The sequence below is a fragment of the Tachyglossus aculeatus genome, chromosome 22, assembly GCF_015852505.1.
Source record: "Tachyglossus aculeatus isolate mTacAcu1 chromosome 22, mTacAcu1.pri, whole genome shotgun sequence".
Lineage (NCBI taxonomy): Eukaryota > Metazoa > Chordata > Mammalia > Monotremata > Tachyglossidae > Tachyglossus > Tachyglossus aculeatus.
In genome coordinates, this window is record NC_052087.1 from 49,168,206 (window position 1) to 49,193,374 (window position 25,169).

The 25,169-nt window shown below is 42.5% G+C and overlaps 1 protein-coding gene across 1 annotated transcript in view; it reads right to left on the reverse strand.

Moving 5' to 3' along the window:
- The window catches only part of C22H11orf80 (chromosome 22 C11orf80 homolog), a 104,445-nt gene that overhangs the window by 54,624 nt on the left and 24,652 nt on the right, over positions 1-25,169 (reverse strand). The window contains exons 4-5 of the mRNA XM_038765358.1: positions 11,605-11,687; positions 4,586-4,669 (exon numbers count right to left, since the gene is read on the reverse strand). Coding sequence (XP_038621286.1) covers positions 4,586-4,669; positions 11,605-11,687 — 167 coding nt within the window. The remainder of the gene's footprint in view (positions 1-4,585; positions 4,670-11,604; positions 11,688-25,169) is intronic.

Here is a 25,169-nt window from a genome sequence, read left to right on the forward strand (position 1 = left end):
ATAAATATGTACAAGTAAAATAAATAAATAAATAGAGTAATAAATCCGTACAAACACATATACATCTATACAGGTGCTGTGGGGAAGGGAAGGAGGTAAGGCGGGGGGGATGGAGGGGGGAGGAGGAGGAGGAGGTGGGGAGAGGTAAGGCAGGGGTGATGAAATACCATCATTCTTATCAATCAATCGATCAATCGTATTTATTGAGCGCTTACTGTGTGCAGAGCACCGTACTAAGCGCTTGGGAAGCACAAGTTGGCAACACATGGAGACGGTACCTACCCAACAGTGGGCTCACAGTCTAGAAGGGGGAGACAGAGAACAAAACCAAACATATTAACAAAATAAAATAAATGGAATAGATATGTACAAGTAAAATAAATAAATAAATAAATAGAGTAATAAATCCGTACAAACACATATACATCTATACAGGTGCTGTGGGGAAGGGAAGGAGGTAAGGTGGGGGGATGGAGGGGGGGAGGAGGAGGAGGGGGATGGGGGGAGAGGTAAGGCGGGGGTGATGAAATACCATCATTCTTATCAATCAATCAATCGATAGTATTCATTGAGCGCTTACTGTGTGCAGAGCACCGTACTAAGCGCTTGGGAAGCACAAGTTGGCAACACATAGAGACGGTCCCTACCCAACAGTGGGCTCACAGTCTAGAAGTGGGAAACGGAGAACAAAACCAAACATATTAACAAAATAAAATAAATAGAATAAATATATACAAATAAAATAAATAGAGTATACGAACATATATAAAGCGGGCTCACAGTCTAGAAGAGGGCTCACAGTCTAGAAAGGGGAGACAGACAACAAAACCAAACATATTAACAAAATAAAATAAATAGAATAAATATATACAAATAAAATAGAGTATACGAACACATATACAGCGGGCTCACAGTCTAGAAGCGGGCTCACAGTCTAGAAAGGGGAGACAGACGACAAAACAAAACATATTAACAAAATAAAATAAATAGAATAAATATATACAAATAAAATAGAGTATACGAGCATATATACAGCGGGCTCACAGTCTAGAAGCGGGCTCACAGTCTAGAAAGGGGAGACAGACGACAAAACAAAACATATTAACAAAATAAAATAAATAGAATAAATATATACAAACGAAATAAATAGAGTATACGAACATATATACAGCGGGCTCACAGTCTAGAAGCGGGCTCACAGTCTAGAAAGGGGAGACAGACAACAAAACAAAACATATTAACAAAATAAAATAAATAGAATAAATATGTACAAATAAAATAAATAGAGTATACGAACATATATACAGCGGGCTCACAGTCTAGAAGCGGGCTCACAGTCTAGAAAGGGGAGGCAGACGACAAAACAAAACATATTAACAAAATAAAATAAATAGAATAAATATATACAAACAAAATAAATAGAGTATACGAACATATATACAGCGGGCTCACAGTCTAGAAGCGGGCTCACAGTCTAGAAAGGGGAGACAGACGACAAAACAAAACATATTAACAAAATAAAATAAATAGAATAAATATATACAAATAAAATAAATAGAGTATACGAACATATATACAGCGGGCTCACAGTCTAGAAGCGGGCTCACAGTCTAGAAAGGGGAGACAGACGACAAAACAAAACATATTAACAAAATAAAATAAATAGAATAAATATATACAAATAAAATAAATAGAGTATACGAGCATATATACAGCGGGCTCACAGTCTAGAAGCGGGCTCACAGTCTAGAAAGGGGAGACAGACGACAAAACAAAACATATTAACAAAATAAAATAAATAGAATAAATATATACAAATAAAATAAATAGAGTATACGAGCATATATACAGCGGGCTCACAGTCTAGAAGCGGGCTCACAGTCTAGAAAGGGGAGACAGACGACAAAACAAAACATATTAACAAAATAAAATAAATAGAATAAATATATACAAATAAAATAAATAGAGTATACGAGCATATATACAGCGGGCTCACAGTCTAGAAGCGGGCTCACAGTCTAGAAAGGGGAGACAGACGACAAAACAAAACATATTAACAAAATAAAATAAATAGAATAAATATATACAAATAAAATAAATAGAGTATACGAGCATATATACAGCGGGCTCACAGTCTAGAAGCGGGCTCACAGTCTAGAAAGGGGAGACAGACGACAAAACAAAACATATTAACAAAATAAAATAAATAGAATAAATATATACAAATAAAATAAATAGAGTATACGAGCATATATACAGCGGGCTCACAGTCTAGAAGCGGGCTCACAGTCTAGAAAGGGGAGACAGACAACAAAACAAAACATATTAACAAAAGAAAATAAATATGTACAAATAAAATAGAGTATACAAAAATAAAATAAATAGAGTAGTAAATAATGATTATAACAATAATAAACATATGATAAATAATAATAATAAATAATAATAATATGGCCAGTGGGCAAACCACGTATTAGCCTTTAGACTTCTAGTCCCAAGCGCTTAGTCCAGTGCTCTGCACACAGTAAGCGCTCAATAAATACGATTGATTGATTGATTGATTGATTGATAGCCAGAACCCAGGAGGGGAGGCCGCAGAAGCGTCCAGGCACCACGACAGTTGGATGCAGTGGAGACAGAAGGCGTCTCAGGGCATCAGCGGGTCAGGAGCAGGAGGGCATGATGGCGAAACCTAAAGAGATGGGCGCTTCTCCGGGTGAGTCTGGCTATTTTCGACTACATTCATTCAGTCGTATTTATTGAGCGCTTACTGTGTGCAGAGCACTGTACTAAACGCTTGGGAAGTACATGTTGGCAACATATAGAGACGGTCCCTACCCAACAGTGGGCTCACTACACTCTTCTGAAACCCAGCCGACCCTGGATTTAAGACGAGACCCGACGCTTCAGAATGGACAAAAAATTTCGCAGGCCAAAGCACGTTTCCGCTCCACCTCTCACCCCCTCTGTGTGCAGCAGCACACAGAGAAGTAGAATAAATAATAATAATAATAATGGTATTTGTTAAGCGCTTACTATGTGCAAAGCACTGTTCTAAGCGCTGGCGGGAGGATACAAGGTGATCGGGTTGTCCCACGTGGGGCTCACAGTCTTAGCCCCCATTTTACAGATGAGGGAACTGAGGCCCGGAGACGTGAAGTGACTTGCCCAAAGTCACACGGCTGAGAAGTGGGAAGTACTCCTACTACTAACAGTAGAAGTAGAGAAGCAGCGTGGCTCTGTGGAAAGAGCCCGGGCTTTGGAGTCAGTGGTCATGGGTTCAAATCCCAGCTCCGCCACATGTCAGCTGTGTGACTTTGGGCAAGTCACTTCACTTCTCTGTGCCTCAGTTACCTCATCTGTAAAATGGGGATTAAGACTGTGAGCCCCCCGTGGGACAACCTGATCAGCTTGTAACCTCCCCAGTGCTTAGAACAGGGCTTTGCACATAGTAAGGGCTTAATAAATGCCATTATTGTTATTATTATTATTCTCTGGGCCTCAGTGACCTCATCTGGAAAATGGGGATGAAGACTGTGAGCCCCCCGTGGGACAACCCGATCCCCTTGTAACCTCCCCAGCACTTAGAACAGTGCTTTGCACATAGTAAGCACTTACTAACCGCCATCATTATTATTATTATTATTATTAGAGGGGAACTGACTCTGTGCTTATGTCCTATTTGTGACACATAAAGAAGAGTACAGGAAGGGGGAGGATTCCTTTGTTCGATTTGTCCACTCTTGCTTCCCGCTGGGCCCTGGGACAGTGGGTTTTGATCACCTTGTAACCTCCCCAGCGCTTAGAACAGTGCTTTGCACATAGCAGCGCTTAATAAATGCCATTATTATTATTCTCTGGGCCTCAGTTCCCTCATCTGGAAAATGGGGATGAAGACTGTGAGCCCCCCTTGGGACAACCAGATCCCCTTGTAACCTCCCCAGCGCTTAGAACAGTGCTTTGCACATAGTAAGCGCTTACTAACTGCCATCATTATTATTATTGTTAGAGGGGAACTGACTCTGTGCTTATGTCCTATTTGTGACACAAAAAGAAGAGTACAGTACAATAAGTATAGTAAGAGTACAGTCTTTTAGACTGTGAGCCCACTGTTGGGTAGGGACTGTCCCTATATGTTGCCAACTTGTACTTCCCAAGCGCTTAGTACAGTGCTCTGCACACAGTAAGTGCTCAATAAATACGATTGATTGATTGATTGATTAAGGGGGAGGATTCTTTTGTTTGATTTGTCCACTCTTGCTTCCCGCTGGGCCCTGGGAGAGTGGTTTTTGATCACCTTGTGACCTCCGCAGCATCATCAATCGTATTTATTGAGCGCTTACTATGTGCAGAGCACTGTACTAAGCGCTTTGCACGTAGTAAGCGCTTAATAAATGCCATTATTATTATTATTATTATTATTTTGTTGTTGTTTTTCTCTCTTTCTTCTGTTTGTCCGCAGTTGCGAGAGCAAACCAAAGTTGGGTCCTCTCCTGGGCTGGGATACTTCGCCGGAAGCACGTACGACTTGAACATCTAAGTGTTACGGTGCGAAATGGGGACAGGGAGTGGAGCAGTTTATTACCTTAGGATGTACGATGCTGAGCTTGTGCAAAAACTGCTTTATCACTAGACAACTGAACATCAGGGTTCTGCGTGATTTGGGAATCTGAAAAACAAAAAACAACAACCCACCAAACCGACACCCATCACCGAAAAAGACCCGAAGACACAAATGTTTTGATACAGTCACCTCATCTGTAAAATGGGAATTAAGACTGTGAGCCCTCCGTAGGACAACCTGATCACCCTGTAGCCTCCCTAGCACTTAGAACAGTGCTTTTATTTTTTATTTTATTTTGTTAGCATCATCATCATCAATTGTATTTATTGAGCGCTTACTGTGTGCAGAGCACTGGACTAAGCGCTTGGGAAGTACAAATTGGCAACATATAGAGACGGTCCCTACCCAACAGTGGGCTCACAGTCTAAAAGGGGGAGACAGAGAACAAAACCAAACATACTGACAAAATAAAATAAATAGAATAGATATGTACAAATAAAATAAATAAATAAATAGACAAATAAATAAATAAATAAATAAATAGAGTAATAAATCTGTACAACCATATATACATATGTACAGGTGCTGTGGGGAAGGGAAGGAGGTAAGATGGGGGGGATGGAGAGGGGGACGAGGGGGAGAGGAAGGAAGGGACTCAGTCTGGGAAGGCCTCCTGGAGGAGGTGAGCTCGCAGCAGGGCCTTGAAGGGAGGAAGAGAGCGAGCTTGGCGGATGGGCACCATCACCCTGATCACCCTGTAACCTCCCTAGCACTTAGAACAGTGCTTTTATTTTTTATTTTATTTTGTTAATATGTTTTGTTTTGTTGTCTGTCTCCCCCTTCTAGCCTGTGAGCCCGCTGTTGGGTAGGGACCGTCTCTAGATGTTGCCAACTTGGACTTGCCAAGCGCTTAATACAGTGCTCTGCACACAGTAAGCGCTCAATAAATACGATTGAATGAATGAATGAAATGAATGAATGATACAGCAACAGAGGGGAGGTTTCAGTCGACGTGGAGTGCTCGCCGGCTGTTTGGACGTTCAGACGGACACAAAGTCCTCGGGATAAGTGGACTGTATGTTCCCTGTGGGCGGGGAACATGTCGCTCAGTGGAAATAATGATGATGGCATTTGTTAAGCGCTTCCTTAAAAGAGCCCGGGCTTTGGAGTCAGAGGTCATGGGTTCAAATCCCGGCTCCGCCACCTGTCAGCTGGGTGACTCTGGGCAAGTCACTTCACTTCTCTGGGCCTCAGTGACCTCATCTGGAAAGTGGGGATGAAGACTGTGAGCCCCCAGTGGGACAGTGAGCCCCTTCCTTCCTCTCCCCCTCGTCCCCCTCTCCATCCCCCCATCTTACCTCCCTCCCTTCCCCACAGCACCTGTATATATGTATATATGTTTGTACATTTTTTTTCCTCTATTTATTTATTTAATTTATTTGTACATATCTATTCTATTTATTTTATTTTGTTAGTATGTTTGGTTTTGTTCTCTGTCTCCCCCTTTTAGACTGTGAGCCCACTGTTGGGTAGGGACTGTCTCTAGATGTTGCCAATTTGTACTTCCCAAGCGCTTAGTCCAGTGCTCTGCACATAGTAAGCGCTCAATAAATACGATTGATGATGATGATGATGATGATGGCGACAACCTGACCACTCTGTCACCTCCCCAGGGCTTAGAACAGTGCTTGGCACATAGTAAGCGCTTAACAAATGCCATCATTATTATTATTTCTTCCCGGAAGGACTGTTGCCGCTCCTTAGCTCCTCATTCAGGATTTAGGATGGAGGGAGGGAGAGAGAGAGGGAGGCAGGGAGGGATGAAGAGAAGGAAGGAGGGAGGGAGAAAGTGAGGCGGGAGGAAAGAGGGAGGGCACCCATGGAAGTGATAGATACATATCTATTCTATTTATTTTATTTTGTCAGTATGTTTGGTTCTGTTCTCTGTCTCCCCCTTTTAGACTGTGAGCCCACTGTTGGGTAGGGACTGTCTCTATATGTTGCCAATTTGGACTTCCCAAGCGCTTAGTCCAGTGCTCTGCACATAGTAAGCGCTCAATAAATACGATTGATGATGATGATGATGAAGTGATATGTCAGCATCCTCCTCAATCCCTTCCACTACCCAGCAGCCAGCAGCATGGGAAAGAGAGGCAAGGAAGAGCAGGAAGGTAATGAGAAACAGTGCGACTTCATTCATTCATTCAAGCGCATTTATTGAGCGCTTACTGTGCGCAGAGCACTGGACTAAGCGCTTGGGAAGTCCAAGTTGGCAACATACAGAGACGGTCCCTACCCAACAGCGGGTAGTGGGAAGCAGCGTGGCTTAGTGGAAAGAGCCCGGGCTTGGGAGTCGGAGGACATGGGTTCTAATCCCGGCTCCGCCGCTTGTCTGCTGTGTGACCTTGGGCAAGTTCCTTCACTTCTCTGTGCCTCGGTTCCCTCATCTGTAAAATGGGGACAACCTGATTGCCTTGCATCTACCCCAGTGCTCAGGACAGTGCTGGGCACATAGTAAGCACTGAACAAATATCATCATCTAGACTGTGAGCCCACTGTTGGGTAGGGACCGCCTCTATATGTTGCCAACTTATACTTCCCAAGCGCTTAGTACAGTGCCCTGCACACAGTAAGCGCTCAATAAATATGATTGATTGATTGATTGATTGATTGATCATCATCATAGTAATAATACTGTCCAAGAACATGAGAAGCAATATGGCCTGGTGGAAAGAGCCCAGATCTGGGGGTCAGAGGACATGAGTTCTGATCCCGGCTCTGCCACCTGTCTGCTGTGTGGCCTTGGGAAAGTCACTTCACTTCTCTGTGCCTCAGTTACCTGATCTGTAAAATGGGGGTTAAGACCGTGGGACAGGGACTGTGTTCAATCTCATTATCTTGTGTCTACCCCGGCGCTTAGTACACTGCCTGGCACATAGTAAGTACTATATATAAAAAAGTACAGTATAGCATAGTACTATAGTATAGTATATAGTATAGTATAGTACAGTACTGGTATAGTATAATATAGTATAGCATATATATATATATATATATGCACACTATATATATATAGTATATATACTATATACAGTATGTATAGTATATATATACTATATATAGTATGAGAAGCAGCATGGCTCAGTGGAAAGAGCCCGGGCTTTGGAGTCAAGGGTCATGGGTTCAAATGCCGGCTCCGCCAATTGTCAGATGTGTGACTTTGGGCAAATCACTTCACTTCTCTGTGCCTCAGTTACCTCATCTGTAAAATGGGGATGAAGACTGTGAGCCTCATGTGGGACAACCTGATCACCTTGTAACCTCCCCAGCACTTAGAACAGTGCTTTGCACGTAGTAAGTGCTTAATAAATGCCGTCATTAAAATGGGGATGAAGACCGTGAGCCTCATGTGGGACAACCTGATCACCTTGTAACCTCCCCAGCGCTTAGAATGGTGCTTTGCACATAGTAAGTGCTTAATAAATGCCATCATTAAAATGGGGATGAAGAACGTGAGCCTCATGTGGGACAACCTGATCACCTTGTAACCTCCCCAGCGCTTAGAACAGTGCTCTAGACATAGAAGCGCTTAATAAATGCCATCATTAGTTAATTAATATAGCATATATATAGTATTATAGTATAGTATAGTACATCCACTAGGTAAGTACTATATATAAAAAAAATACTACTTTTTTTTAAAAAAGAGTAGAGATTGTGCTTTAGGCATGGAAATGCCCCAGCCCCATTCTAGAGCACCAGTTTTATTTCCTCAGGGAGTGAAGCATCTGGGGCTGGAGGTCAGAGACAGCAACTAATAACCACAGGCCGCTTCCGAAATGTTTTAAATGGGGGAATAACCCTTTTAAAGGAGGACGGTCATTTAGAAATACATTATGAAACTTTCAGAAGAAATAAGATCCTTAATAAGAAAATTAAGCTGCTGGGGTTTCTGGGATTCAAGGTCAACCCAAACACAACAACTCCCTGGTGGGGGTTTCCTGCAAGCCTGAGCTCCTTTAATGGCCCTCATATCCTCGAAGACGCAGGATTTAGGAGAGGGGCTTTCTCTCTCTACCTCACCCTGGGGATCCAAATAATCCATCAATCAATCAATGGTATTTATTTTATTTTGTTAGTATGTTTGGTTTTGTTCTCTGTCTCCCCCTTTTAGACCGTGAGCCCACTGTTGGGTAGGGACTGTCTCTAGATGTTGCCAATTTGTACTTCCCAAGCGCTTAGTCAAGTGCTCTGCACACAGTAGGCGCTCAATAAATACGATTGATGATGATGATGATGATGGTATTTATTGACCGCTGCCTGTGAGCAGAGCACTGTACGAAGCGCTTGGGAGAGTACAATATAACAGAGTTGGCAGATGCATTCCCCGCCCACAATAATAATAATAATAATAATAGCATTTGTTAAGCGCTTACTATGTGCAGAGCACTGTTCTAAGCACTGGGGGGGTTGCCAAGGTGATCAAGTTGTCCCATGTGGGGCTCACAGTCTTCATCCCCATTTTACAGATGAGGTCACTGAGGCTAAGTGAAGTGACTTGCCCAAGGTCACACATGTGGTGGAGTCGGGATTTGAACCCATGACCTCTGACTCCAAAGCCCGGGCTCTTTCCGCTGAGCCACGCTGCTCTAGACTGCGAGCCCACTGTTGGGTAGGGACTGTCTCTATATGTTGCCTTGTACTTCCCAAGCGCTTAGTACAGTGCTCTGCACACAGTAAGCGCTCAATAAATACGATTGAATGAGTGAATGAATGAAAGTGGTGGAGCCGGTTGCCGACTTGTACTTTCCAAGCGCTTAGTAATAATAATAATGACGGCATTTGTTTAGTGCTTACTATGTGCCAAGCACTGTTCTAAGCGCTGGGGGGGGGGATACAAGGCGATCAGGTTGTCCCACGTGGGGCTCACCGTCTTAATCCCCATTTTACAGATGAGGTAACTGAGGTTCAGAGAAGTTAAGTGGCTTGTCCAAGGTCACACAGCAGACATGTAGCAGAGCCAGGATTTGAACCCATGACCTCTGACTCCAAAGCCCGGGCTTTTTCCACTGAGCCACACTGCTTCCCCAAGTCAAGTCAATCAGGTTGGACACAGTCCCTGCAGCTCACGCTCTTAATCTCCATTTTTACAAGGCCCAGAGAAGTGAAGTGACTTGCCTAAGGTCAAACAGCGGACAGGTGCCGGAGCCGGGATTAGAACCCAGGTCCTTCTGATTCCCAGGCCCAGGCTCTATCCACTAAGCAACACTGCAGCGTGGCTCAGTGGAAAGAGCCCGGGCTTTGGAGTCCGAGGTCACGGGTTCAGATCCCGGCTCTGCCGCTTGTCAGCTGTGTGACTTTGGGCAAGTCACTTCACTTCTCTGGGCCTCAGTGACCTCATCTGTAAAATGGGGATGAAGACTGTGAGCCCCACGAGGGACAACCTGATCATCTTGTAACCTCCTCGGCGTTTAGAAAGTGCTTTGCACATAGTAAGCACTTAATAAATGCCATTATTATTATTATTATTATTATTATTATTATTATTATTATTATTATTATTATTATCATTCTCTTCTTCCCAGCTTCTGGACAGAGGCCCCCTTCCTCCTGGATTCCCAGGACCACCCCTCCTGGGGATTCAGAAACTGCTATTTAGATGAGTGGGTGTGTACAATCATCAATCATCATCATCATCATCAATCGTATTTATTGAGCGCTTACTATGTGCAGAGCACTGTACTAAGCGCTTGGGAAGTACAAATTGGCAACATATAGAGACGGTCCCTACCCAACAGTGGGCTCACAGTCTAAAAGGGGGAGACAGAGAACAAAACCAAACATACTAACAAAATAAAATAAATAGAATAGATATGTACAAGTAAAATAAAAAAATAAATAAATAGAGTAATAAATATGTACAAACATATTTATAAAATCATATTTATAAACATATACGTACAATCATATCTAACCATCAGGAAGAGGGGGGCTGCCAACCTTAAAGGTTGGCGATCCACGGCCCTGGAATAAACAAAGGCATGCCACACCATTCATTCAATCGTATTTATTGAGCGTTTACTGTGTGCAGAGCACTGTACTAAACGCTTGGGAAGTACAAGTCGGCAACATATAGAGATGGTCCCTACCCAACAATGGGCTCACGCCAACTGGCTCTACCCAGAGGCCATTGTGGAGAAGCAGCATGGTCGTAGTGGGTATTCATTCATTCATATTTATTGAGCGCTTACTGTGTGCAGAGCACTGTACTAAGCGCTTGGGAAGTAATAATAATAATAATAATAATAATAGCATTTATTAAGCGCTTACTATGTGCAAAGCACTGTTCTAAGCGCTGGGGGATACAAGGTGATCAGGTTGTCCCACGTGAGGCTCACAGTCTTAATCCCATTTTACAGATGAGGTAACTGAGGCACAGAGAAGTGAAAAAGGCCCCACAGCTGACAAGTGGCAGAGCCTGGTTTCGAACCCATGACTTCTGACTCCAAACCCCGAGCTCTTTCCACCGAGCCACGCTGCTTCTCAAGTACAAGTTGGCAACATATAGAGACGGTCCCTACCCAACAACGGGCTCACAGGGTAGAGCACGAGCCTGGGACCTGGGTTCTAATCCTGGTTCACCACTTTGCTGTGTGGCCTTGGGAAAGTTGCTTCAGTTCTCCGGGCCTCGGTTACCTCATCTTTAAAATGGGGATTAAGACCGAGTTCCCTGTGGGACATGGACAGAGTCCAACCTGATTACCCTGCATCTACCCCAGCGCTTAATACAGTGCCTGGCACAGGGCAAGCGCTCAACAAATACCACAGCGATAATTATTATCCTTCCTGGGCCAAGAGGTCTCTCCCTTCAAATCCAGCTCTGACATCGTGGGGATTGCTATTTCATTCCAACGTGGGAAATCTTCTTTGTTGGAGTTTTAGGGGTTTTTTTTTGTTTCTATTTGGAAAAAAAAAAATATATATATATATATACATATATATATATATATTAATGACAGAGGATGGAGCCAAAAACCTACCTCAAAAGTCATCTGGGTCGAGCCGGTTTCCCCTGAACTCCACACTAGTTTTATCGAAGATCCTGCCAGCATCGACTGCATTTCTGGGCAAGGAGAAATTAATGACAAGGAAGAAAAAGCAATTTGGATGAGATGCCAAGGCTTCTGGACCCTATTTCTATTAAACTGATAAGCCGAGAAAGCTTTCCTCCGATGGAAAGCGATTAAACGCAAAATATAAAATGTGATTTGATATGGCTTTGTATTAGCAAATTGCCTCTCCATCTGGAATTCCTTTACAGGGTTAAGAGATGCCCTGTAAAGAGTAAAGAGCCTCATGTTTTCAGTTGTTCACGTTTGTTAATCAATTTATGTTCTCGGATTGTTTTCATAATCCTGGTTTTCCCCGTGAATTCAGTTCAGTTACACTTTTGTGCTTCAGAAACTAATTCACTATTCAAGGGCCACGAACCAAGCCATTCTCTACCCCGAAATTAGCTCATTCAAAGAACCGAAAAGGATCTGGGTTCTAATCCCGGCTCCGCCACTCGTCGGCTGTGTGACCTTGGGTGAGTCACTTCACTCCTCTGTGCCTCGGTTACCTCATCTGTGAAACGGGGATTCGTGATGGTGAGCCCCATGTGGGACACGGACTTTGTCCAGTCTGATCAGCTATATGTTGCCAATTTGTACTTCCCAAGCGCTTAGTACAGTGCTCTGCACATAGTAAGTGCTCAATAAATACGATTGATGATGATGATCAGCTGTATCTCCCCCAGGACTTAGAACAGCGCTTGATGCATAGAAAGTGCTTAACAAATACCATTATAATAGTAATGATTATTATTATTATAACTGAAAAGGGCAAGGACAAAGATTGGTGACCCCCATAATATATATTGGCTGCAGTATGCCTTGTGAAGGTAACTTTAACACACTACGCAGAAAGACTACAAGGTGTCGGTGAGTTAATGACCTGGGATAATTACTACCGTAAATATTCACTTTTATGAACTCACGGACAATAAAATAAATAAAAGATTTTCAATCACACCTTTCTTCTGAGGGACTCGCACAGCGTTGTAATTAGCCCTTACCATCAGCCAAGGTGGCTGGGAGGAGTTTTGTTCCCAGTACTGAGGTCAGTCCGTGTTCCCAGATGGGAAACCCCTCCGGGCCGCCCAAACCACTGGTTTTCCCGGTTTTCCCGCCTGGGATGGCCGCATCCCTCTGGACAAGGAGCATGATGATTGCACCAACTCTTCATGGAGCTTGATGACCTTGGTTAATTAATGTCTGTCCCCCCCTCTAGACTGGGAGCTCCTTGTGGGTAGGGAATGTGCCTGCTAATTCTGCTGTATTGGGTTCTTCCGAGCACTTAGTACAGTGCTCTGCACATGGTAAGTGCAATAAATACAATTTATCATTATTATCATTAATAATAGTACTTGTTAAGCTTGATGACCTTGGTTAATTAATGTCTGTCCCCCCCCTCTAGACTGGGAGCTCCTTGTGGGTAGGGAATGTGCCTGCTAATTCTGCTGTATTGGGTTCTTCCAAACACTTAGTACAGTGCTCTGCACATGGTAAGTGCAATAAATACAATTTATCATTATTATCATTAATAATAGTACTTGTTAAGCTTGATGACCTTGGTTAATTAATGTCTGTCCCCCCCCTCTAGACTGGGAGCTCCTTGTGGGTAGGGAATGTGCCTGCTAATTCTGCTGTATTGGGTTCTTCCAAACACTTAGTACAGTGCTCTGCACATGGTAAGTGCAATAAATACAATTTATCATTATTATCATTAATAATAGTACTTGTTAAGCTTGATGACCTTGGTTAATTAATGTCTGTCCCCCCCCTCTAGACTGGGAGCTCCTTGTGGGTAGGGAATGTGCCTGCTAATTCTGCTGTATTGGGTTCTTCCAAACACTTAGTACAGTGCTCTGCACATGGTAAGTGCAATAAATACAATTTATCATTATTATCATTAATAATAGTACTTGTTAAGCTTGATGACCTTGGTTAATTAATGTCTGTCCCCCCCCCTCTAGACTGGGAGCTCCTTGTGGGTAGGGAATGTGCCTGCTAATTCTGCTGTATTGGGTTCTTCCAAACACTTAGTACAGTGCTCTGCACATGGTAAGTGCAATAAATACAATTTATCATTATTATCATTAATAATAGTACTTGTTAAGCTTGATGACCTTGGTTAATTAATGTCTGTCCCCCCCCTCTAGACTGGGAGCTCCTTGTGGGTAGGGAATGTGCCTGCTAATTCTGCTGTATTGGATTCTTCCAAACACTTAGTACAGTGCTCTGCACATGGTAAGTGCAATAAATACAATTTATCATTATTATCATTAATAATAGTACTTGTTAAGCTTGATGACCTTGGTTAATTAATGTCTGTCCCCCCCCCTCTAGACTGGGAGCTCCTTGTGGGTAGGGAATGTGCCTGCTAATTCTGCTGTATTGGGTTCTTCCAAGCACTTAGTACAGTGCTCTGCACATGGTAAGTGCAATAAATACAATTTATCATTATTATCATTAATAATAGTACTTGTTAAGCTTGATGACCTTGGTCAATTAATGTCTGTCTCCCCCCTCTAGACTGGGAGCTCCTTGTGGGTAGGGAATGTGCCTGCTAATTCTGCTGTATTGGGTTCTTCCAAGCACTTAGTATAGTGCTCTGCACATGGTAAGTGCAATAAATACAATTTATCATTATTATCATTAATAATAGTACTTGTTAAGCTTGATGACCTTGGTTAATTAATGTCTGTCCCCCCCCTCTAGACTGGGAGCTCCTTGTGGGTAGGGAATGTGCCTGCTAATTCTGCTGTATTGGATTCTTCCAAACACTTAGTACAGTGCTCTGCACATGGTAAGTGCAATAAATACAATTTATCATTATTATCATTAATAATAGTACTTGTTAAGCTTGATGACCTTGGTTAATTAATGTCTGTCCCCCCCCTCTAGACTGGGAGCTCCTTGTGGGTAGGGAATGTGCCTGCTAATTCTGCTGTATTGGGTTCTTCCAAGCACTTAGTACAGTGCTCTGCACATGGTAAGTGCAATAAATACAATTTATCATTATTATCATTAATAATAGTACTTGTTAAGCTTGATGACCTTGGTCAATTAATGTCTGTCTCCCCCCTCTAGACTGGGAGCTCCTTGTGGGTAGGGAATGTGCCTGCTAATTCTGCTGTATTGGGTTCTTCCAAGCACTTAGTATAGTGCTCTGCACATGGTAAGTGCAATAAATACAATTTATCATTATTATCATTAATAATAGTACTTGTTAAGCTTGATGACCTTGGTTAATTAATGTCTGTCCCCCCCTCTAGACTGGGAGCTCCTTGTGGGTAGGGAATGTGCCTGCTAATTCTGCTGTATTGGATTCTTCCAAACACTTAGTACAGTGCTCTGCACATGGTAAGTGCAATAAATACAATTTATCATTATTATCATTAATAATAGTACTTGTTAAGCTTGGTGACCTTGGTTAATTAATGTCTGCCCCCCCCCCTCTAGACTGGGAGCTCCTTGTGGGTAGGGAATGTGCCTGCTAATTCTGCTGTATTGGGTTCTTCCAAGCACTTAGTACAGTGCTCTGCACATGGTAAGTGCAATAAATACAATTTATCATTATTATCATTAATAATAGTACTTGTTAAGCTTGATGACCTTGGTTAATTAATGTCTGTCTCCCCCCTCTAGACTGGGAGCTCCTTGTGGGTAGGGTATGTGCCTGCTAATTCTGCTGTATTGGGTTCTTCCGAGCACTTAGTACAGTGCTCTGCACATGGTAAGTGCGATAAATACAATTTATCATTATTACCATTAATAATAGTACTTGTTAAGCACTTACTATGTGCCAAGCACATTTCTAAGCGCTGGGGTAGCTACAAGTTAATTAGGTTGGACACAAACCCTATTCATTCATTCATTCGGTCGTATTTATTGAGCGCTTACTGTGTACAGAGAAGCAGCGTGGGTCAGTGGAAAGAGCGCGGGCTTTGGAGTCAGAGGTCGTGGGTTCGAATCCCAGCTCTGCCAACTGTCAGCTGTGTGACTTTGGGCAAGTCACTTCACTTCTCTGGGCCTCAGTTCCCTCATCTGTAAAATGGGGATTAAGACTGTGAGCCCCCCGTGGGACAACTTTATCACCTTGGAACCTCCCCAGCGCTTAGAACAGTGCTTTGCACATAGTAAGCGCTTAATAAATGCCATTATTATTATTATTATTAGTAAGCGCTTGGGAAGTACAAGTCGGCAGCATATAGAGACGGTCCCTACCCAACAAAGGGCTCACAGTCTCTACCCCAGAAGGGGCTCAAACTCTAAATCCCCATTTTACAGATGAGGTAACTGGGGCCCAGAGAAATTCAAAGACTTGCCCAAGGTCACAGAGCAGTTCTGTTTTGTTCTCCATCTCTCCCTTCTAGACTGTGAGCCCATTTTTGGGTAGGGATCGTCTCTATATGTTGCCAACTTGTAATAATAATAATGATGGCATTTGTTAAGCTCTTACTATGTGCAAAGCACTGTGAGCCCACTGTTGGGTAGGGACTGTCTCTATATGTTGCCAACTTGTACTTCCCAAGCGCTTAGTACAGTGCTGTGCACACAGTAAGCGCTCAATAAATACGATTGATTGACTGATTGATTGTTCTAAGCTCTGGGGAGGTTACAAGGTGATCAGGTTGTCCCCCGTGGGGCTCACAGTCTTAATCCCCATTTTACAGATGAGGGAACTGAGGCCCAGAGAAGTGAAGCGACTTGCCCAAAGTCACCCAGCTGACAGTTGGCGGAACCAGGATTTGAACCCATGGCCCCTGACTCCAGGGCCCGGGCTCTTTCCACTGAGCCACGCTGCTTCTCTGCTTAGGTCTTAGATCTGCTTAGGTCTGCTTAGAGAAGCAGCGTGGCTCAGTGGGAAAGAGCCCGGGCTTTGGAGTCAGAGGTCCTGGGTTCAAATCCCGGCTCTGCCAATGGTCATTTGGGTGACTTTGGGCACGTCACTTAACTTCTCTGGGCCTCAGTGACCTCATCTGTAAAATGGGGATTAAGACTGTGAGCCCCCCGTGGGACAACCTGATCACCTTGTAACCTCCCCAGTGCTTAGAACAGTGCTTTGCACATAGTAAGTGCTTAATAAACGCCATTATTATATTATATTAATTATATCATATTACATTATATTATTATATTATATATTATGCTATATTACATTATATTATTATATTATACTATATTATACTATATTATATATTACATTATATATTATATTATATTATATTATATTATATATTATATTATATTATATTATATTATATTATATTATATTATATTATATTATATTATATTATTATATATTATGCTATATTATATTATTTTATATTATTATATTATGCTATATTATATTACATATTACATTATATCATGTTATATATTATGTTATATTATATTATATTATATTTATTATATTATATTATATTATATCATATTATTATATTATGTTGTATTATATTATATTATATATATAATAATAATAATTATTATTATTATTATTATTATTATTATCTGTATTAGAACCTAGGTCCTCTGTCACCCAGGCCCTCGCTCTTCCCACTTGACCACACTGCTTCTCAAATTAGCAGATAAAAAAAATCTTCCCCAGCAACCAAGACTCAACTGTGATCACGGAATTCTGCTACCAAGGCAACAGAGTGTCCAGCGATGCAGTGATAGAGAAGGGTGAAGAAAATTGAATCGGGAAAGCCACCATGAGCTCTGAGGGGCTGTTGGAGTGATGGCCCCGCGGCCTCGAGTTCCAGACTGACTGAAGGTCTTCACAATTTTCCAGAAGGCAGCTGTTGGGCCCCCGCCTAACGGAGAGGCTTCATCTGATTTTTTGAAGAGTTTCACCTCTGTCACTTATAAACCACAATCGAAGTCAAGTGGTCAGATGCGGTTATCCCCCCTCTTATAGACTGCGAGCCCACTGTGGGCAGAGATCGTCCCTCTTTGTTGCTGAATTGTACTTTCCAAGTGCTTAGTACGGTGCTCTGCCCGCAGTAAGCGCTCAATTCATTCATTCCTTCATTCAATCGTATTTATAATAATAATAATAATAATGGCATCTGTTAAGCGCTTACTATGTGCAAAGCACTGTTCTTATTGAGCGCTTACTGTGTGCAGAGCACTGTACTAACAGCTTGGGAAGTCCAAGTTGGCAACATATGGAGACGGTCCCTACCCAACAGTGGGCTCACAGTCTGGGAGGGGGAGACAGAGAACAAAACAAAACATATTAACAGAAGAAAATAAATAGAATACGTACAAGTAAAATAAATAAATGAATAGAGTAATAAATCCGTACAAACATATATACAGATATACAGGTGCTGTGGGGAGGGGAAGGAGGTAAGGTGGGGGGGATGGGGAGGGGGAGGAAGGGGAGAGGAAGGAGGGGCATAACAAAATAAAATAAATAGAATAAATATGTACAAACAAAATAAATAAATACGTATTCATTCATTCAATCGTATTTATTGAGCGCTTACTGGGTGCAGAGCACTGGACTAAGCGCTTGAGAAGTACAAGTTGGCAACATATGGAGACGGTCCCTACCTAACAGTGGGCTCACAGTCTAGAAGGGGGAGACAGAACAAAACAAAACATATTAACAAAATAAAATTAATCGAATAAATACGTACAAATAAAAGAAATAAATAAATAGAGTGATAAGTCCGTACAAACATATATACATATATACAGGTGCTGTGGGGAGGGGAAGGAGGTAAGGCTGGGGGGGATGGGGAGGGGGAGGAGGAGGAGATGAGAGGGGGATAAATAAATAAATATGAGTGATTTATGAATGACTGTGAGCCCGGCTGTGGGACAACCTGATCACCTTGTAACCTCCCCAGCGCTTAGAACAGTGCTTTGCACAAAGTAAGAGCTTAATAAATGCTATTATTATTATTATTATATTTATTATTATTATTATTCACAGCCAAGTGCCTAGACGATGCAGAAAGGAGAGGGAGTAGGGGTAATTCATTCATTCATTCATTCAATCATATTTATTGAGCGCTTACTGCGTGCAGAGCACTGGACTAAGCGCTTGGGAAGTCCAAGTTGGTAATGACAGCTTAGTCAGGGAACGCCTTTTGGAGGAGATGGGAACCTGAAATCCCTCACTCTCAGCCCTAGGACTGAGAACCTTAAAGCCAACGGCAAAGGAGTTTCTTCCTGATGCGGAGCCCAGCGAGCAACTGAGAAGCCGTGTGCCCTAATCGACAGAGCATGGGCCTGCCAAGCAGAAGGCCCTGGGTTCTAGTCCAGTGCTCTGCACACAGTAAGCGCTCAATAAATACGATTGAAACAATGAATGAATGAATAGTCCTCGCTCTGCCACTTCATTCATTCATTCAATCGTATTTATTGAGCGCTTACTGTGTGCAGAGCACTGGACTAGGCGCTTGGAAAGCACAATTCATCAATAAAGAGAGACAATCCCTGCCTACACCGGGTTTGCAGTCTAGAAGGGAGGAGGCTGGATGTCAGGACGCCTTGGGCAGCTTACTGAAACCTCCTGGGGTCTCAGTTTCCTTACTTGAAAAATACCAAGCTAGCTCTCTTCCTCCCTTCAAAGCCCTACTGAGAGCTCACCTCCTCCAGGAGGCCTTCCCACACTGAGCCCCCTCCTTCCTCTCCCCCTCCTCCCACTCCCCATCCCTCCTTCCCCTCCCCACAGCACCTGTATATATGTATATATGTTTGTATGTATTTATTACTCTATTTCTTTATTTATTTTATTTGGACATATTTATTCTATTTATTTTATTTTGGTAATATGGTTTGTTTTGTTGTCTGCCTCCCTCTTCTAGACTGTGAGCCCGCTGTTGGGGAGGGACCGTCTCTTTATGTTGCCAACTTGTACTTCCCAAGCGCTTAGTACAGACAGTGCTCTGCACACAGTAAGCGCTCAATAAATATGATTGAATGAATGAATATGCATTTATTTATTTGTACATATTTATTCTATTTATTTTATTTTGTTAATATGTTCTGTTTTGTTCTCTCTCTCCCCCGTCTAGATTGTGAGCCCGCTGATGGGTAGGGACCTTCTCTTTATGTTGCCAACTTGTACTTCCCAAGTGCTTAGTACAGCGCTCTGCACACAGTAAGCGCTCAATAAATACAATTGATTGAATGAATGAATACGTATTTATTTATTTTATTTGTACATATTTATTCTATTTATTTTATTTTGTTAGTACGTTTCGTTTTGTTGTCTGTCTCCCCCTTCTAGACTGTGAGCCCGCTGTTGGGTAGGGACCGTCTCTTTATGTTGCCAACTTGTACTTCCCAAGCGCTTAGTCCAGTGCTCTGCGCACAGTAATTGCTCAATAAATACGATTAAATGAATGAATGAATGAGTGAACCTGTTCTCCTTCTCTCTCTGCAAAGCCCTTATGCCACCGGGTATCTGATTCTCTTGTAAGCATGTGATAAATCATCACGGCTACAGAACAGCTTTCTTAAAAAGCTCCGTTCTTGATCTAACCTATTAACTGTACCAAGTACTCAATTCGCCCACTGTTGGGTAGGGACTGTCTCTCTATGTTGCCAACTTGTACTTCCCAAGCGCTTCGTACAGTGCTCTGCACACAGTAAGCGCTCAATAAATACGATCGATGATGATAATTCGCCCGCCCCAACCCCTTTGCTCACTGTTCCCCCATCCTCAAATCCCTCAGCCCTAATCTGTCATCAACTCTCCCCATTTTCTAAACTCCTAAAACTTTAAGCACGCCATCCCCCATTAATTTCTAATAGCCCAAGTTTCCTCAACCCCCAAAATAACCCCTAAAATGATGCATTTAATTGTGGAATCTGTTAAGAGCTTACTACGTACCAAGCGCTGGTCTAACCATTCATTCTTTCTTTCATTCATTCAATCGTATTTATTGAGCGCTTACTGCGTGCAGAGCACTGTACTAAGCGCTTGGGAAGTACAAGTTGGCAACATATAGAGACGGTCCCTACCCAACAGTGGGCTCGTATTGAGCGCTTACTGTGTGCAGAGCACTGTACTAAGCGCTTGGGAAGTACAAGTTGGCAACATTTAGAGACGGTCCCTACCCAACAGTGGGCTCATATTCATCATCATCATCAATCGTATTTATTGAGCGCTTATTATGTGCAGAGCACTGTACTAAGCGCTTGGGAAGTACAAATTGGCAACATCTAGAGACAGTCCCTACCCAACAGTGGGCTCACAGTCTAAAAGGGGGAGACAGAGAACAAAACCAAACATACTACCAAAATAAAAGAAATAGAATAGCTATGTACAAATAAAATAAATAAATAAATAAATAGAGTAATAAATCTGTACAAACATATATACATATATACAGGTGCTGTGGGGAAGGGAAGGAGGTAAGATGGGGGTAGCGGGAAGAAACAGAGTTTAACGATGCTACGGAAGTGCTACGGGGAGTGAGTACCTCATCGCATCGGTGGCTTAGAAGTGTGGAAGCGGCAGTGAGGGGGAAATAACCCGGAGAGATAAGAGATTAATCAGGGAAGGCTTCTTGGACAATGTGACTTCAGAAGGGTTTTGAAAACAGGGACAGCTCTGTGGTGGCAGGTAGGGGACCCTCGTTCCCCCTCGTCCCCCTCTCCATCCCCCCATCTTACCTCCTTCCCTTCCCCACAGCACCTGTATAGATGTCTATATGTTTGTACAGATTTATTACTCTATTTATTTATTTATTTTACCTGTACATATCTATCCTATTTATTTTATTTTGTTCGTATGTTTGGTTTCGTTCTCTGTCTCCCCCTTTTAGACTGTGAGCCCGCTGTTGGGTAGGGACTGTCCCTATATGTTGCCAATTTGTACTTCCCAAGCGCTTAGTACAGTGCTCTGCACATAGTAAGCGCTCAATAAATACTATTGATGATGATGATGATGGTGTGTCCAATTTGAAGTGGGAGGGAGCTCCAGGTAGGGGAAGGGGTGTGAGGGAGAACTGAGCCCCTTCCTTCCTCTCCCCCTTGCCCCCCTCCATCCCCCCCTTCTTACCTCCTTCCCTTCCCCACAGCACCTGTATATATGTCTATATGTTTGTACAGATTTATTACTCTATATATTTATTTATTTTACTTGTACCTATCTATTCTATTTATTTTATTTTGTTAGTATGTTTGGTTTTGTTCTCTGTCTTCCCCTTTCAGGATAATAATAATAATAATAATAATAATAATGGCATTTATTAAGCGCTTACTATGTGCCAAGCACTGTTCTAAGCGCTGGGAGCGGGGGGTACAAGGTGATCGAGGTTGTCCCATGGAGGGTTCACAGTCTTCATCCCCATTGTATATATGTCTATATGTTTGTACAGATTTATTACTCTATATATTTATTTATTTTACTTGTACCTATCTATTCTATTTATTTTATTTTGTTAGTATGTTCGGTTTTGTTCTCTGTCTTCCCCTTTCAGGATAATAATAATAATAATAATAATAATAATAATGGCATTTATTAAGCGCTTACTATGTGCCAAGCACTGTTCTAAGCGCTGGGGGTGGGGGGTACAAGGTGATCGAGGTTGTCCCATGGAGGGGTCACAGTCTTCATCCCCATTGTATATATGTATATATGTTTGTACATATTTATTACTCTATTTATTTATTTATTTATTTTACTTGTACATATCTATTCTATTTTATTTTGTAGTATGTTTGGTTTTGTCTCCCCCTTTTAGACTGTGAGCCCACTGGTGGGTAGGGACTGTCTCTATATGTTGCCAATTTGGACTTCCCAAGCGCTTAGTACCGTGCTCAGCACATAGTAAGCGCTCGATAAATACGATTGATGATGATGATGAAAATGAGTCACGGATTAACCGGAGGAGTGCAAAATGGATTGTGGTGGAAGAAAACAGGGCAGGGAGCTGATGGAGAGTCTTAGAGGCAAATTTCTGCTTGATGTGGAGTGGAACGGGGGAATTATTGGAGGGTTTGGAGGAGCGGGGTGATGGATGCAGAGCGATGGTTTCGAACTTTCACCTCCTCCAGGAGGCCTTCCCAGGCTGAGCCCCCTTTTTCCTCTCCCCGGCCCCATCCCGCCTCCGCCACTTGTCAGCTGTGTGACCTTGGGCAAGTCATTTCACTTCTCTGGGCCTCAGTTCCCTCATCATCATCATCGATCGTATTTATTGAGCGCTTACTGTGTGCAGAGCACTGGACTAAGCGCTTGGGAAGTACAAATTGGCAACATGTAGAGACAGTCCCTACCCAACAGTGGGCTCACAGTCTAAAAGGGGGAGGCAAAACCAAACATACTACAAAATAAAATAGAATAGATATGTACAAGTAAAATAAATAAATAAATAAATAGAGTAATAAATATGTACAAACATATATACATATATACAATGGGGATGAAGACTGTGAGCCCCCCATGGGACAACCTCGATCACCTTGTACCCCCCACCCCCACCCCCAGCACTTAGAACAGTGCCTGGCACATAGTAAGCGCTTAATAAATGCCATCATTATTATTATTATTATTATTATCCCCCCGCCCTACCTCCTTCCCCTCCCCACAGCACCTGTATATACGTTTGTACAGATTTATTACTCTATTTATTTTACTTGTACATATTTACAATTCTATTCATTTTGTCAATGATGTGCATCTAGCTTTACTTCTATTTATTCTGATGACTTGACACCTGTCTACTTGTTTTGTTTTATTGTCTGTCTCCCCCTTCTCTGCTGTGAGCCCGCTGTTGGGTAGGGACCGTCTCTATACGTTGCCAACTTGGACTTCCCGAGCGCTCAGTACAGTGCTCTTCACACGGAAAGCGCTCAATAAATATGATGGAATGAATGAACTTCCAATTTCCCCCGTGCAGAATCCCTTTTGGTTGGAGACCAAGAACCGCGAGTCCGGAATTTCCTTTCAGAAAGGTTTGCCCCATTTTAAAGAGATGCTTGCTTGGAGTCAAAACCGGATTATCCAGGGTAAAGAAAAAGGCTGACCACAAAGGACAGTAAAACCCAAGGATCCCAAGTCTTAGCTGTGTAAAGGACGTGAGTCACTACTGTGTCACTCGCACTCTGTCCCAAAGAGCCACGAATGTGCACACGTAAGCAGTCAATCACTAGGCATTTATTGAGCGCTTACTGTGTGCAGAGCACTGTACTAAAGACCACTGCGTACTAACTGACCATCTCCCGTCTCTCTGAGAGTTGGGGCTGTGTCTGCTTCTCTGGGGAGAAACTCTGGGAACATGGGTGCAGTGTGGCTCAGTGGCAAGAGCCCGGGCTTGGGAGCCAGAGGTCATGGGTTCTAATCCCGGCTCCGCCAGTTGTCAGCTGTGTGACTTTGGGCAAGTCACTTCACTTCTCTGGGCCTCAATGATCACACCTGTAAAACGGGGATGAAGACTGTGAGCCCCCAGTGGGACAACCTGATCGCCTTGTAATCTCCCCAGCACTTAGAACAGTGCTTTGCACATAGTAAGTGCTTAATAAATACCATCATTATTATTATTATTATGTGGCGGAGCCACAAATAGAACCCATGACCTCTGACTCCCAAGCCCGGGCTCTTTCCACTGAGCCACGCTGCTTCTCAGCATGGAATGTATATATACATTCATACATATACATACATATGCATACGTACACACATACATATACATATATACAAACATATATTCGTATTTGTATTTATTACTCTATTTGTACATATTTGTTCTATTTATTTTATTTTGTTAATATGTTTTGTTTTGTTGTCTGTCTCCCCCTTCTAGACTATGAGCCCGCTGTTGGGTAGGGACCGTCTCTAGATGTTGCCAACTTGGACTTCCCAAGCGCTTAGTCCAGTGCTCTGCACACAGTAAGCACTCAATAAATACGATTGAATGAATGAATGAATGAGTAGGCCTCTGCGAGAAAACCTGTTACAGCTGAGCTCACCTCCTCCAGGACCCTCCCCACAGCACTTGTATATATTTTTACAGATTTATTACTCTATTTATTTTACTTGTACATATTTACTGTTCTATTTATTTTGTTAATGATGTACATATAGCTATAATTCTATTTGTTCTGACGATTTTGACACCCGTCTGCATGTTTCGTTTCGTTGTCTGTCTCCCCCTTCTAGACTGTGAGCCCTACATGGGACAACCTGATCACCTTGTATCCTTCCCAGCGCTTAGAACAGTGCTTTGCACATAGTAAGCGCTTAACAAATGCCATCATCATCATTATTATTATTATTACTATTATTATGGGTAAGTTAGGGCCCAGCTAATCTCCCAATCAGACACTACCCAGATCACTGAGAACTGAATGCATAAACCATTCTCTTCCGCAACTGCCCTTATTGCAAAATGGCATTCCAACAACGGACATGTGATTTCATGCCTACATATATGGTTTGCTTCTTTTAAACTTCTGTTTAACTACCATAGTTACTATTATTATTATTATAGTTATGTGCCAGGCAATGTTATTCTATTTATTTTATTTTGTTA